Genomic DNA, 14275 nt, shown 5'->3' with positions numbered 1-14275 from the left:
ACTGAAATGTAGATCAGATTTGTTCCTGTGCAGCAGAAGTGGAAATCTTAACAGCGTTTACAGTAAGACTGAGCAAGCCTGAACCTAGAGTTCAGTGTTGCGGCCTCCGTATTAGCATGCTTAGAGCATTATGCCTTGTACAGCATCTGGGTAATGCATTAGATGTGAAATGCATCTGCAGTTTTGAGCTTATTGATAACACTTAATAAAATAGTCTGCAAGTGATCTTCAGATCACTAAAATAGCTTGATGAAAGACTACTTCTGGAAGGATATTGCTTGCTTAACTGGCCGATAATCACTGGAGATGCATCAAGCAGTACCTCCCCTTATTAGTTATGAGTCTTAGTGTCCCCACAGCTCTTTGTAAGCTAATGGAGAATATGTAATGATGGCTGAGCTGTACCTTTTGTTGCCAGTGCCAGCTCTTTGCCGGCAAGTGCTTTTGCAGAAGCTGGAGCATGAGCAGTGCTGTGACTTTAGCCATGCTCTTATTGATGGTTTTTGCTACCTGTATGGACCTGGGGGCTACTGGGTGCAGCAAGAGCCATAATCAGATTCTTGGTGTCTGTGTGACTGATGAGGCCCCTGTGCTGTTTCTGATTTACAGCTAAGGATTTCTTTCCTTGCTTTCTTTATGGCAAGAGCTTCCTGCAGTGAATTTGATGCCAAAACCGACTCCTTGGCCAACTAAGATCTTTTACTGTGCAGTATCTTGCTTAAAATCTTCCAGAGCAAACAGGATTTCCACAGGTTTTTGGAGAATTTTCTGCAGGCTAAACGTGCAGGCTAAAACACAGAGCAGTGGTGTGATGCACTTCTTACTGTGCCTTCTATGTTCTCCAGTACATGGACTGGGTGTGAGTGGGCAGTGATGTATGGTGCAGAGGGAGAAAGATAAAAGGGAGACTTAATAAGAAAGTCATGTACAAATCGGAACATCTGTATCTTTTCTGATGTATCTCCTTACTTATAGCACAGTCATGAATAGGTTGCTTAATTGCTGTGTTTCAGATCTGTAAATTGGATTTTACAAATGTGTCAAGAGGGTTAACTCTGTATAAGGAAGTACTTCAGCATCCTCTGCTAAAAAATCTCTTCAGCCCTGAGGGGTGGAATACTGTGCGTTTCTATTTGTCGTGTTGTTATTTCTAACTAAGTATAATCTGGGGTCACTAAATCTAATATCTTTCTCTCTTATTCCAGCTGAAGCTTGAAGATCGCTCTGTAGTCCCTCGAGATGTGGTCAGACACATGAGCTCCATTGTAAGTGCTTTTTTCTGTGTCCCTTTTTGGTTATGATACTGCTGTATGGATTTCTAAAACCTGCCAAATTGCCCGGAATGGAGTTTGGAGAGTAATGCTTTGAGCACACTCTATTTTTAGCATGTTTAGTAGATCTAGCTGCATCCTTTGAAAATGAAATGCCAATAAGGTTGCCCTGCTGCTGGTGCATATCGGCAAGATATAAAGATCTCCTGAGCAAACGAGTATGATGATGTCAGGTAATAAGACAAGCTTGCCCATCCTGCCATCTCTGAAGTTTTAAGCCAATCCAAGCTGCAGGGAATGTGGACCTGCTCTCTCTGCCCCAAAGGAGAGGCTGGTGTGGAGACAGATCACTTGAGTGTTACTGTGTGCCTTTTGGTGTGCTGTGGGCAGTGTTGTTTGGAAGAAGTATTTTCAGGGAGACCTCTCAATCTCCAGCAAGCACCATCTTGTCCAGCTTCTCTCAGAAGAGATGCAGCAAATCCCAGTGTTGCTGAAGCAAGACACGCTAAAGCATCTGACACAGCTAGGTCAGCAGAAAGCAAGCTGAGTCTTAACCAGCAGCCTATAATTGTTCCCGTTGCTCTTCCTGGTTACTATTTTAAGTCTTAGTCGTTCCATTCTAGTTTCACAGCATATGTGCTTATTGGAGACGTGTGGGTTTGATTTTTGTTAAGGGATTACAAAGAACATTATTTGGTATTGATTATCAAATGAGACACGATCTCTTTAGGAGCTTAGCTAGGTTGGCAATGTCTTGCTGTTGCTAACACCTTACCTATAACCCTGAGCCATATGGCCTGCCGTGTGTACACTTGTATCTTCCCTTGACTAGCTTCCAGCAGTGTAGCTACTGAGGTGGTGGTGAAGTAGGCAGCTGGCTGCTAACTGATGCAGTTGCACCACATGGTGTGCAGCCTGGTGCAGAGATGGGGAAGGCCATTCTCCGACCCGGGTGGTTTTTCAAATAAAACCGTTTTTGCCAAAAGAGGGGGAAAAAAAAAAAGTCAGCCCATCCTTTTTGCACAGAATCTCCCAAACAAAAGAAAAGGGAGAAAAACCAGAAGGGTAATTCAAAAAATGCTGAAACAAAGCATTTCTTTAAGAAACTTAATTCGTGTGTTTGAAATGGAAATTTTGAGTCAACGCTTTTTACTAAAACTGCAGTTCTATAAATGTATTTCAATCCAAAACAAAGAGGTGCTAGCAAAGTGAAATATCAGCTGGTCACACAGTTGTACCTGGCACAGCTGCGTAGCAGCATAACCTTCTTGCTTAGATGGATGCTTTCTGATGAGTCCTGCCTCTTAATTGTTTGTTCACCGATGCTTTTTATTGTTCTGAAAGTTTAAGATGACTTTAAGTTATTCTCCTCTTGGCAGACATGGATGTGCCGCTTTTGTTTGCAATTTTCATACTTGTCTGAGCAGAAATTGTCTTCTCTGGCTTGCTACATGCATATCAGGAGACACTAAAGTGTGTAAAGCTGTTTTACACACTCCTTTATTGTCCAAATGCTTGTACAAGCACTGGCATTTGCTTGACCGTAGTACTGGTGACTGACAATTTTTTATTGATGGAGAGATGGACTTATAACTTGATTTCTTCTTTCCCTTCTGTTCAAAAATACAGGAAATGTGAAGATTACTTACAGTTCACCTTACCTGCAAGTATACTTTAAATGTCAGTGATAAATAAGACACTAAACTCCTATCCCAAAGAAAACACACTCGTTAAGTAGATGTGGTCAAAAATGACAAAAGCGTTTAAAATAGAAAATCTGCAAGTGACTGTCTGCCAGATTCAGAATGTGGGATGGTTGCCCTGTACCAGTTGGCCTGGCAAATGCACAATGTGGAACTTATTCACCATACTCTCTTAGGGCTTGTTTTTAACCTTGAGAGGGAAGGATGTGAAATCCTGTTTCTCAAGAGAGAACTGACTCAAATTTGTATTTCTTATCTAGCACGGGTTGGGGGGGGGGAGATATTGAAGTTAGTGCTTCAGTGGGCAGTGAATGAAACAAGATCCTTTTTCTCTGAATGCTGTTGGACCCAGAAGTCTGATCAGTTGGATGAGAAATGGTGGAGGTAGCAGGCTTTATTTTTGCAGGTAGTCCTAGTTTGCAGAGCAGATTAGAAGTAGGTCTGTAATCTGTCAGGCACCTGCCTTCTGCTACTTCAAAGGATCCTGGGCAGCATTGCCCCTTTTAAATAAAGGAATAGGAGGGTAGCATGAAGATTCCCCTCTTAGAAAAGAGAGCACTGAGGAAAGAATAAAAGGGCAGGAGGTAGAAGGCATTGAGTTGAAGCCTACACTTGCTGAGTTGCTGTTCTCTCAGATGGGAGTTTGCTGGCCTGCCTTAAAACCTTGTCTGGGGTGGGAAAGGAAATTAATCGCTGCTTCATCTATTTGTTACTTAAATACTTGCCATACCCAGTGTGGTGGATGCCAGGAGGAGGGAGAATATCTAAGGAGTACACTTAATTTTGGTGTGAATGGGGCTTGGATGAGTCAGCCCTTCTAATGAGCGTGCAGTCCGCACAAAGATCAGTCACCTCTGAATGCCACCAGTGACACTACAAACCAGAAGAGTGGATTTTTATAATTGAACTGTGAAACGTCAACTTGTTTCGTTTGGTCCTCTTTCATTTGGAGCATCTAAAGTAGCACAGGACAGTTCTGTCTGAGCTGGCTAGGGGAAAGCAGGGCTCTGGCCATAGACCCTAACTGGAACACAAGAGGCTGGTTACTCTGGGACTACATTGCTGAGCCTTGCTATAATCTTGTGGTGTGATTCAGCAGAATGTCTCAGCCTGCAAATCTACCTTCCCTGTCACAGGCTGTTTCGTATGACAGTAAAATAACCTTGTAATAACCAAAGGTTCAGTGGCAGGTAAGAGAAGAGCTGTGATTCAGCAGCCTTGTAGCCTTCTAAGGCTGCTCACAGTGTTGGTCTCTACTTTCTTTGCTTAACGATCTCATACAGCACAGTTATGTCTCAAGATTTTGATAAGTGGAAGGAGATGCATGCTGAACTAAACCCAACACTCTTGCCTGTGACTAGATAAGGCCCAGCTGGATAAAATAGGATCTGTGGGTACCAGACACTGAGGTGCTGACATGGTCCTGGTTTAGTGTCTCCTGTGCTGATGGTGAGAGGGTTTTTACTGTGGGAAGTCTGGTGCTTTGTAACTTAAACTGACTTTAGCAGGATGAGAGACCTTGAATCCCAGAGCAGCAGGGCTTCCTTCAGACTCAGTTTGCAGGGGGTCTGTACCCAGGGAGAGTTTTGTTAGGTTAGGAGCATGGAGGCCCTCCTTAATCCATCCTTAGACTGTACAGTGTGATCTTTACCACCAATTTCCATAATCTCTTGATGACAATACAGCTTTTGCAAAGGATTTGGCTAGACTGTTCTGCTGTTAATGCTGATGCCTCTCGAGATTCTTGCAAAGTAACTGTGCATTTAGTTGTCCTCACCAAGCTATTTCCATAGTCCTGTGGCCATGAGATCCCTGGGGATGAGCGGACAGGGAGTCTGGACTTGCAGTATGCAGATAGGCTTATAGGGTGATGCAAGACACCTTCTGTTGTACTCCACAGGGACATATTTCCCTCTCCAGCATTTTTAATGTGATGTAGTATCTTGGGAAACTCTGATCTGTTCGTGAAAAAATGCCCCTGTTTGATAGAGCAGTCAATGGAGAGCTCCCTGTGCTGCTGGTAGCTGAGTTTGGGTAGCTTTGACACACATTGGGGAAACTTTCTATTAGAGAATGCAGAAATGGTATTTGTACAGCAGTCTCGCCGGTTCTGGTGGTATTGCTTGTAGCTTTACTGTTGGTGAAAGAGATGGTAGACCCAGAGACCGGACGAGCCACAGAAACTGCATGTATTGGAATGCATTATGTCCCAGAACTGCAGTTGTGGTGGCTGCTGCCGAGGGAAGAATAAGCTCTGAAATGCTTAGTGCAGGGCAAAAGGTGTTTTTTGGTTTTTTTTATTTTTTCTTGTGGGGATTTTTTGGTCTCCAACTACTAAGCAGAATCCAGAGCTGAAACTAAAAAGCATGGGCAGGAGATGAGTTGGATATATTTAATCTAGCTTCACCTGGAGGAAGAGCAGGGTAAATGACTGAGCCTTGGCCTTCAGAAAATGAGGGTTTCAGTTCAGCAGGTGCAACTTCTGGGCAGGGCTTGGACTATGGTAGCAGCAGCTGGCTGGAGGCTGAGACATAGTCCTAACAAACCACTTTCAGGTCTCAAGCTGAGAGCTGATACTCCAGCTCTGTTGCAGCTCTTTCATGGAGGTCCATGCTTGGCTGCCGGCTAAGCTAGGCTTAGCTGCGTTGTGATGGGCAGCAGCTTTATCTGGGAAAGGCTCCCTTTGGTTCCCAGCCTTTGCAGAAAGCAATGGCAGCAATCTGTGAAGCAGCTGGAGAGAGTAACTGCTCCGGCCTTGGGCTCTGCCAGCCCAGCTCTCAGCCCTCTTGGCTGCGTTGCTGGGTAACGCTGGCACGGCTGCCCGTGGGCAGCGCTCAAGGACACAAAGGTGCTGGTATGCTGGGCAGGCCCGTGCTCTGCTGTGTCTGCAGGGACTGTGCAAGTGAGCTTCTCTGTATTGTGTTCACCCCTCGGGAGCCAGTGGGGCTGGGCAACGGGGGGCATCTGTGCAGTGCTCGGGAGGGGACTTGCAGCAAGCAGATGGAAGGCAAACCAGACAAATGCGCTAAGCAATCTGTCCAGGAATTATGTCAGACTGTCTCTGTCTCCGTAGGATGTCTTTGCTCTAACTACCTCTCTCCATGACAAGACAGGATGAGCTGAGCACCAGCAAACTCAAACTCCCAAACTAAAGAGCTGCCCAGGGCTATCAGTGAAAGACTTGAATAAATATTTAACGTAGTTGGGGAAAAAAACCCAGCATGTTTTTAAGTGGACTGAGCAAACAAATCGACTGTTCGGTGTGTCAGCCCTTCGAGTACGCATGCCTGAGTTCTGCTGGGCAGAGACCTTGATGTTCAAGAAGGGTGACTTCAGAAGCTACTGATATTAGGGCATTTGCCATGCTGTCCCTCAGTCCATTTTTCTAATGGACTGTGGTCTTTAATAAATAAAAATATCGATCGTCCCAGCTGCAAGAAGGTCAGGGCAGCCACCGCCTTTGAGAGCATTTGGGTTTGCAGTCCTTGCAGGCCTCTGCCATATGCCTAGGTAACATGCATACGGTGTGCTCCCTGCCAAAGCAGCCCCAGAAGGCTCTTGACAGCATGCGTTATTTTCTCAGGGGCAAAAAAAGATAAAACTGTGCTAAAAAGTGAAGAAGATAATAACAACCATATTTTAATTGGATCGACTATAAATTATCTGGCTTGAAACCTTGAAATCTGATGGAAAGTGCCAGATTTTTATTCTTAGCCTGGCAGCAAATGAAGACCATGTATAATGTCCTACAGAATCAAGTTTTAAATGAAAAGCCCCAGGTAGCTTTCATGGATTTCCTTTGTGTTCTGGAGCTAATGATCTCTCCCTGCCCTTGCCAATTCATGGCAGTACCTGCAAGACAGTTCTATGGAGCTGCAGAGATTTGCTCATGCTAATCATCTGATACAGCATCATCTTACTTGAACAAATGCAGGAGTCTCTGGACTGCAGCATCAACAACCATTGCAAGGTTAGGTGGAAAGAAAGTACTCCAGGCCTTTAATAGTGATCTTAGGCTTTGAGCTGTGTTACATTATGTGAAATGGCCCTTCAGTGCAAGGAGATTAGGAAAATTTTGTAATGTTGTCTACTTGTGTAAGACTTCCCTAAATGATAAGGAGGGGGTGTTACTCTTGAGGCTTGTGCCTGTGCCTCTCCTTTGTACCCAGAACATGTATTTGTATGCAGAAGCTTCCCTAATTGATAAATCCTTGTTCTCTCTTTTTGTTTGTTTCCAGGACAGCCAATGTGGGACTGTAATTGATGTCAACATAGAGTGTGCTGTGAAGCTGGTAGGAACCAACTGTATCCTCTACCCTGTCAACAGCAAAGACCTGCAACACATATGGGTGAGAATGGAGCCAAAATACATGTGGGAGCCAAGGCTTGGTTATTTGGAGGGATGATGCTGTATTCCAAGCACCATGTACAAAGGAAACATCCAGGTTGTGCAGGGTGCATCTGGAACTTGTTTTTATTCTAAACGTAGCAAAAGCCTCTCGCTGGAAGAGGACTATGCAACATCTCACCTTTTCCCCATCTGTTCCATGTTTCTGATTGCACTGAAACCAATTAGACTTGGGGGGCTAGGTTGACATCAAATCTTGTGAGAAAGCTTCTGCACTGAGACTAGCTTATTGACTTGACTGTTGCAGCCCCGTAGTAACAGCACAGTGCTTTTGAGCTGCAATATTGTTAATGTAGCAACAGATTATAAAAATTTGATAAAAGTTGAGCATATTTCTATCCAGCTGGAGCAGTCTGAGACATACCTGATTCTCCCCCTCAAGTGTGTGATTTTTCAGACATCAAGTGGGATAGGATTTCTGTCATTCTTCCTCTGAGAAAAAGATCTGGGCGAGTGGAATGCTGCAAACCCTTCACCAAAAATAGGCCTGTACCTAGGCTCAGTAATTTTTTGAAAGATTTTTTCAGTGTTGACTGAAGGCATGTGCAAGCACACCCCTGCTTTGCAGAGTACCTTTTGAACAGAACAAGACACTTGACCTGGAAAGTTTCAGATCTGTGCAAAAATTTAGAAAGCCAGAGCTGTTTGGAGAATCCAGGCTATGTTCTGACTGTGAACTTCCATGTACTTAATTCCAGCTTGCAGCACAGCCTTGCGGTTTGTACTGAATGCTTCTGAGACTGCTATCGAGGCTGTATTGTGTGGAGACCTATTTGATGACACAAAGGATAAGAGTTGCTGTTTACAAGGCTTATTTTCTGGGTTTTTTTTTTTTTTTGTAGCCGTTCATGTATGGTGACTACATAGCCTATGACTGCTGGCTGGGCAAGGTCTATGACTTGAAGAACCAGGTTATCCTCAAGCTTTCCAATGGAGCCAGGTACTTCTCTCCTTTCTGTTGAAGACTGTCCCCCTTTTTCTTGGGTTTCATCATCCTGTTCTATTTTAGGAGAGCTGAAAACCAGCTTGGCTTCTCATTCACATACTGGCAAATCATCTGCTTATATTATTTTTTCAATGTAGAGGAATAAGAATGCATATCTTTCTCTGAGACCGTCAGGGTTCATTGTTCTCTTCCTAGGAAAGGTGTTTGAAAGGCAATATTTTTTGTTTTTATGTAATACCAGCAGATCAGTTTTGCAGAGATAAGATACTTCAATTTTTAAAAATACTCTGGAAAAGTGACTGCTTAAGATGGATCACGTCTGCTCCAGGCATTTTCTCAGTAGGAGAGTATACCTTCACTGAGATGCAAGAAGGGAGGATTCTTACCTTGAAACAGCTGTGGAAGCATGGAAACTCAGCAGGCTAGCAGTTTTTTGGAGAGCAAAAAGCAGCTCAGGGTTGATCCTGAGCATTGCTCAGGGTTGGTCAGCATTGCTTTATTTTCACTGTTTGTAACTGTATTAGGAATGTTTTTTTTCAGTGGAGACATAATCCTAAGTCATATTTCTAGAGAGAGAGATTTAAGCAGAGATATTTAAAGAAATATCTGATTAATTTATCTTCTACAAAGCTGGTCTGTTCCTTGTGCAGGTCAAACAGTTGCTTGGAAAGCTAAAAACTCTCTGAACTCAGTAAGTTCACTCTGTTACTGAGGCCTGTTCTGTCCAACAAACTATTATTGATGCAAGGGAAGGAAGGAACCACTGGAGGGCCAAGAAGCTTAGGTCTGGCAGCTGGGGAATAATCTGTCTGTCTTGTAAAGCGAGTGTTGACAGTGATGATTTAAAAAAAAAAAAAAGGGGGGGGGGCGGGAGGGGGAAGAAAGAAAAGAGAAAGAAAAGAACCCTGCAGCCAGCTCTGAGTCTCTTCCTGAGAGAACTGAGTAATGCCAGAGCTATAACAGATGATTGGTGGGTGCATCTGATTCTGATTGTTTTAACTTCTGGTTAACTTGGGCTGGAAGACTCTTAAGCATGTGTTAAATTGGAAGTGAAAAATAACTACGCTTCTGTCTGTATTGCTTGCAGTTACTGGTGCAATGTCAAACTTTGGTTGGTTTCTGTTATCAACCCATGTATAGTTATGTAAAATGATGTTACTGTTTCAAAACCTCTTTCTAATAAATCACTTCAGATCCCCCCAGAACTCACTCTGGAAATAAAGCTTTTGCTGAAGCAAGTATACCTAAGTTGCCTTTAGGTTACAGTGTTGGTATGAATCACAAATGGAAGCTCTGCAGCAGACAAATCTTGCTTAATGCCTCACGTATTACTTGGATTATTTTTTTTTTCTTTTTGCATGCTGAATAGAGCCTTTTAATGGAGCCAGGGTTTATCTAGCTTGTGTCTATAACTAGTTATGTTCTACTCTGGTGTGTTAAGATCCAGCAATGTACTGCTGGGCATATATATACAGACCTGCTCAGGCAGTGGCAGTAATTCTAGTGCTGTTTGCTCTTGAGGTGGATGGCTCTGGCAATGTGTCTGTGTCTCTTGTCTGTTTTCCAGGTGTTCTATGAGCACAGAAGATGGATCCAAGCTCTATGATGTTTGCCCTCATGTCAGCGACTCGGTGAGCTTCTGGTTCTCCTGAGTGTCTTTTTGATCAGCTTTATTTTGTAGGCTTTTTGTGCAGGAGGGAAGGGGAAGACAAAAACTACTATCTTTTATTAATCCTAAAAATTAAATAATACATCACAGCTGAAAAACACTTCTTTCAAGAGAAGAAAATCCAGTAGTGTAACAGGATGTAGCTTAAAGGTAATGTTAGTAATGAGCAGGTTTTGAGGAGATGTTACAATTAGTATAATCCAGCTGCTTCCCTTGCAAACAGCTTGCATAACATGCAGTCGGATCAGATGGCTGATGTCAAGGTAGTTCACTGCCTTCTCAGTACATCTGTAAGTGCTTGAAAAGGCTCTTACTTAATTTAACACTTTCAAACAGGCTCCCCTTTTGGAAAAGGACTTATTGTTTAAAAAGTTCTGCTAGGAGCATATTTCTAGATCGTGTGAAATAGACTGTGACTCTTGCTATTCTAGACAATTGCATTCTCTGAATGGAGAGCTGTCTCCTTACTGTCATTTTCCAAATCATGTGGCAGGGCAAGTTTTGATAGCCTTTGGCCCGAGACTGGAGTTTGCTGTATAATGATGGGATGTGAACTTTCTCACCTTTAAAAGCTGACCACAGCTTGCTTGCTTCTTCCAAATGGCATCAGCAGGGCCTCACTGCATGGTGTGTTTTTTTTTTTTTTTTTTTTTTTTTTTTTTTTAGCAGCTTTACTGGGAGTTGACTGAGAGAATGGCATACGATTCTTTAACTAACTATGCAGTCAGTCGTCATCCTTCTCAACCTTCAGAGCAAATGTTCTTCCAATCTCAAAATGCATTTTTGTTAAAACTTGCCCATTGCTTGAGGAGTAGATGGAATATCAGTTTAATATGATGTGCTGCTGTTTTTTTCCCTTGTTCTGTACAGAAAAGGTGTGGTCTGTTGCTAGGTGTTCTCCAGTATTTTAGTCTCTGCTACTGTGAGTTTTGCAACATGTTTTCCCCATCCTAAATCCAGGTTGTAGCAGCATCCAGCTTTTGGGTGTACCTAATTTTGAGAGAGAGGCCATTTTTAAAGCATGTGTAGTAATCTAGAGGCTTGCACTTGATTTTAAACATGAGTTGTCTCCTTGGATACTCTTGATCCTTTGCTCAGAATTGCTGTGTATGTGTTAGATGCTTACCTGATTTGGATTTTTGTCACACTTATCCTTCTGACAAATTACAAGACTTGTATTTTTGCACTCTGTTTTATCTACCGTAAACTGCTCTGTCTGCCCCCACATTCTAAATCTTTGACTCGTCAAATCACTCTAAATATTAATGGAAAAGAATTCTAGGAGAGTAATTGTTCTGTTTACAGTCCTGCTTTATTTTCAAAGGACTGTCATATCAACTAACCTACCTAAGATGAGAATAATACTTTCAAACTTAATTTGGCAGGACGAGAAAAGAAGGCAGGAATTCTCTGGTTTGGGGAGCTGTAGGTGCTTGAATTAGAGCAGGGAAAAAACTGGGTGTGTTTTCCCAGGACTCAGCCCACCTTGACTACCTTGTTACTGAGAACATTTGTATGAAATCCCTATCTTTGTTTCTTGCGGATACCTTTGCTTCTCCCCCACCGAGTCATAATCCTGTATGAATGTGTGACAGCGTAGGTTGCCATAGAAACTGTTAGGTTGACTTCAGGAAAGGAATGAGCCTTAAGAGAAGGGCAACTGGCAGGCAAGACTTCTCATTTACAGTTAATCTTACTGATCGCGAATGGGGAAGAGAAATGCTGGAATCTCAGATTTTAAGAGCAAAAGCCTTTAACACTGCTTTTTTTTTCCCCCCCTCCCTCTCCCTCACAGGGTCTTTTCTTTGATGATTCATATGGCTTTTATCCTGGACAAGTCCTCATCGGGCCTTCTAAAGTCTTTTCCAGTGTGCAGTGGCTCTCGGGTGTGAAGCCTGTTCTGAGCACAAAAAGCAAGTTCAGAGTGGTGGTAGAAGAGGTAAGGATTGACAGGCTGACACATGGCTGCTTTCCGCCCAGAATGGTTCCCTAGCGTTTTGGAGCCAAGTCAGCTTATCATGGTAACCTTCCAAGAGCAAATGCACTGTGGCTCTGTTCTTCTGATGTGACAAATTTCTCATTGTGGACTGACAGAACTCTGGAGCGTGGTTTGGCTTTTCCTCCCAAGGGTCCCTGCTGGCACCATATGAGAAGACGCAGATACACTTAGAATATTGTACTGCTGATCATTAGGGTAGCAGAAGCACCTCTTCTGCTGAAACTTAATGTTGCGTACTATCCAAAAAGGGAGAAATCTTGCTGACTCTTTGCTAAAAGAGGGAGCAGCTCCAAGTCCATTAACATATCTCTTTGTGACATTGGGCTGCTTATGTGTATGTACTGTAGCCTCCCTCCTGGGTCAGATGTCTTCTTTCTTGAAGAAGCAACTGTGGAAGCTCTGTGTTGCCCAGTGCCATGCTATGAGAGTGTTGCAGTGGTAAAACTGCTTTTTGCCATCTTAAAAACAAAAGTGGTTTTGTTTCTTTCCTATGATTAAACCTGTAGATCTTAAACACTGATCTAAGAAAGCTTCTGAAAAATTTAACTGCTCTCTCTCTCTCTCTTTGTATTGTAGGTACAGGTGGTAGAGCTAAAGGTTACTTGGATCACCAAAAGTTTCTGTCCTGGAGGTACTGACAGTGTGAGCCCTCCACCCTCAGTAATCAGTCAGGAGAACCTGTCCAGGTGAGATGATTCAAAAACCCTTTTCTTGACGCCTGGCTTCCAGAGCCTGCACGGACTATGGGTGACATGCCTACCAGCTGATTAGGTCAAAGCTGCTGCCTGCAGTGATTTTCCTCCTACCTGTGTGCCTGTATATTCCAGAGCTTCCAAAAAACATGAAGGGATAGCTTCCAAAATAGCTTAGCAGACACTTGAGTTACTGTTATAGAGTTGTCATTCCATTATTCTCTTCAAGTGCTCTCCAGCTGATATGGAGGAGAGTGGTGTCTGGAGACAGCTCCCTTTGTGTCCTTCCGAATGTGCCTGGAGGAGGCTTGCTCCCTCTGTGTGTGTACAAGAGGTAATCAAGGTGTGCTGCACTGGACCTAGGCTGGTACTGAGGGAGCATCTGGTGCCCTCTGCAGGCTGCTGCTACAAATATGAACTGGACAAAATTCAGAAAGTAAGGAGCGAGATGAGCAATAGCACAATGCAGCATAGTCCTATCTGGAGCTCGTAAGGAAGCTGGAGAAGAGCACTCGGATGTTGAAAAATAAACAAACCAAAAAAAAAAAAAAAAAAAAAGCTAACTTCAAATGCCTCTTGGCAGCCCTTGCTGGGAGGGGGGACTAGGAGAGGACTGCTTAGTGTCCCACCCAAACCCTTTGTATTCCCACCCAGTCCCTGGGGAGCTTCCCTGTTTCTCCTTTAGCACTGTCTGTATGGAGAAGATTTGGTATTTTGTGCTAGTTTTTTGCCATCCCAGAAGAAGCACAGTTGACGTAAGGACATGCCAGTCTTGTGAAGGCTCTGGTCACTGCCAAGTTGTTACTGCTTTTGTACTTTACTCACAGCTGTCCTCCCATTCTACTAGGGTAAAGCGGCTGGGGTGCTTTGACCATGCACAAAGACAGCTTGGGGAAAGGTGCCTCTATGTGTTCCCTGACAAAGTGGAACCTGCAAAAATCACCTGTGAATGCCCGGAGAGGAACTGTGTCCTGGGTGAGGGATCAGTCGCCAAAAAGGTACGTTGAGGGGGCAGAGGGAGATATGACTTGTCTAAGCATTTCTAGTTGCTGTGGCTTTTAAAGCAGAGGTCTTGCTGGCAGTCACGTGGCTCTGAAATGCGACTCCTGAAGTGGTAGTTGTAGAGAGTAGTGGCGGCTTGTTGCCAGCAACCAAGTCACCTTGTGCAGTGATCTCATTGTACGGGGTGAAGCATGCAGGTAATGCCACAAGGGAACATGAACAGGACCCTTGAACACAGACGTGTTGCTTTGCAGGGATGAAGCTCTGCCCTGATAGTCAGGGCCAGTAGATGGATGACGTTTCCATTAGTGTGACCTCGTATTCCTTGTGGAGTTGAATTTCTGTTCTGTTAAGTCCTTTCTGCAATGAGACAAGAAAAGATTTTTGCTTCCTGGTCCAAATGAGTGTGTAGAAACCATAGCCATGTTCCTAGAATAGCAGGAATTAGCAGTGTGGATGGTGACCTCCCTGCATAGCTCTGTTTGTTTTATAGATTAACCTGAGAAGCTCCTTGTGACCCTCCATAACAAAAGGTTTAAAGCATGCTTAAAATAGCCTTGAAGAGCAAAAACTTTTTTTTGACCG

The 14275-nt window shown here is 43.6% G+C and overlaps 1 protein-coding gene across 2 annotated transcripts in view; it reads left to right on the top strand.

Annotated features, from left to right (window-relative positions):
- UBE2O (ubiquitin conjugating enzyme E2 O) overlaps positions 1 to 14275 on the top strand; it is a 69002-nt gene that overhangs the window by 35358 nt on the left and 19369 nt on the right. For both annotated transcript variants that reach the window (XM_062591560.1, XM_062591561.1), the window contains exons 2-8: positions 1206 to 1265; positions 7213 to 7323; positions 8225 to 8322; positions 9896 to 9959; positions 11793 to 11936; positions 12573 to 12682; positions 13536 to 13686. In XM_062591560.1, the coding sequence (XP_062447544.1) occupies positions 1206 to 1265; positions 7213 to 7323; positions 8225 to 8322; positions 9896 to 9959; positions 11793 to 11936; positions 12573 to 12682; positions 13536 to 13686 (738 nt within the window). The remainder of the gene's footprint in view (positions 1 to 1205; positions 1266 to 7212; positions 7324 to 8224; positions 8323 to 9895; positions 9960 to 11792; positions 11937 to 12572; positions 12683 to 13535; positions 13687 to 14275) is intronic.

Source organism: Rhea pennata, chromosome 19, assembly GCF_028389875.1.
Source record: "Rhea pennata isolate bPtePen1 chromosome 19, bPtePen1.pri, whole genome shotgun sequence".
Taxonomy (NCBI): Eukaryota; Metazoa; Chordata; class Aves; order Rheiformes; family Rheidae; genus Rhea; species Rhea pennata.
The sequence above is the reverse complement of the archived record's forward strand: the minus strand, read 5'-3'. Positions and strand labels throughout refer to the sequence as shown.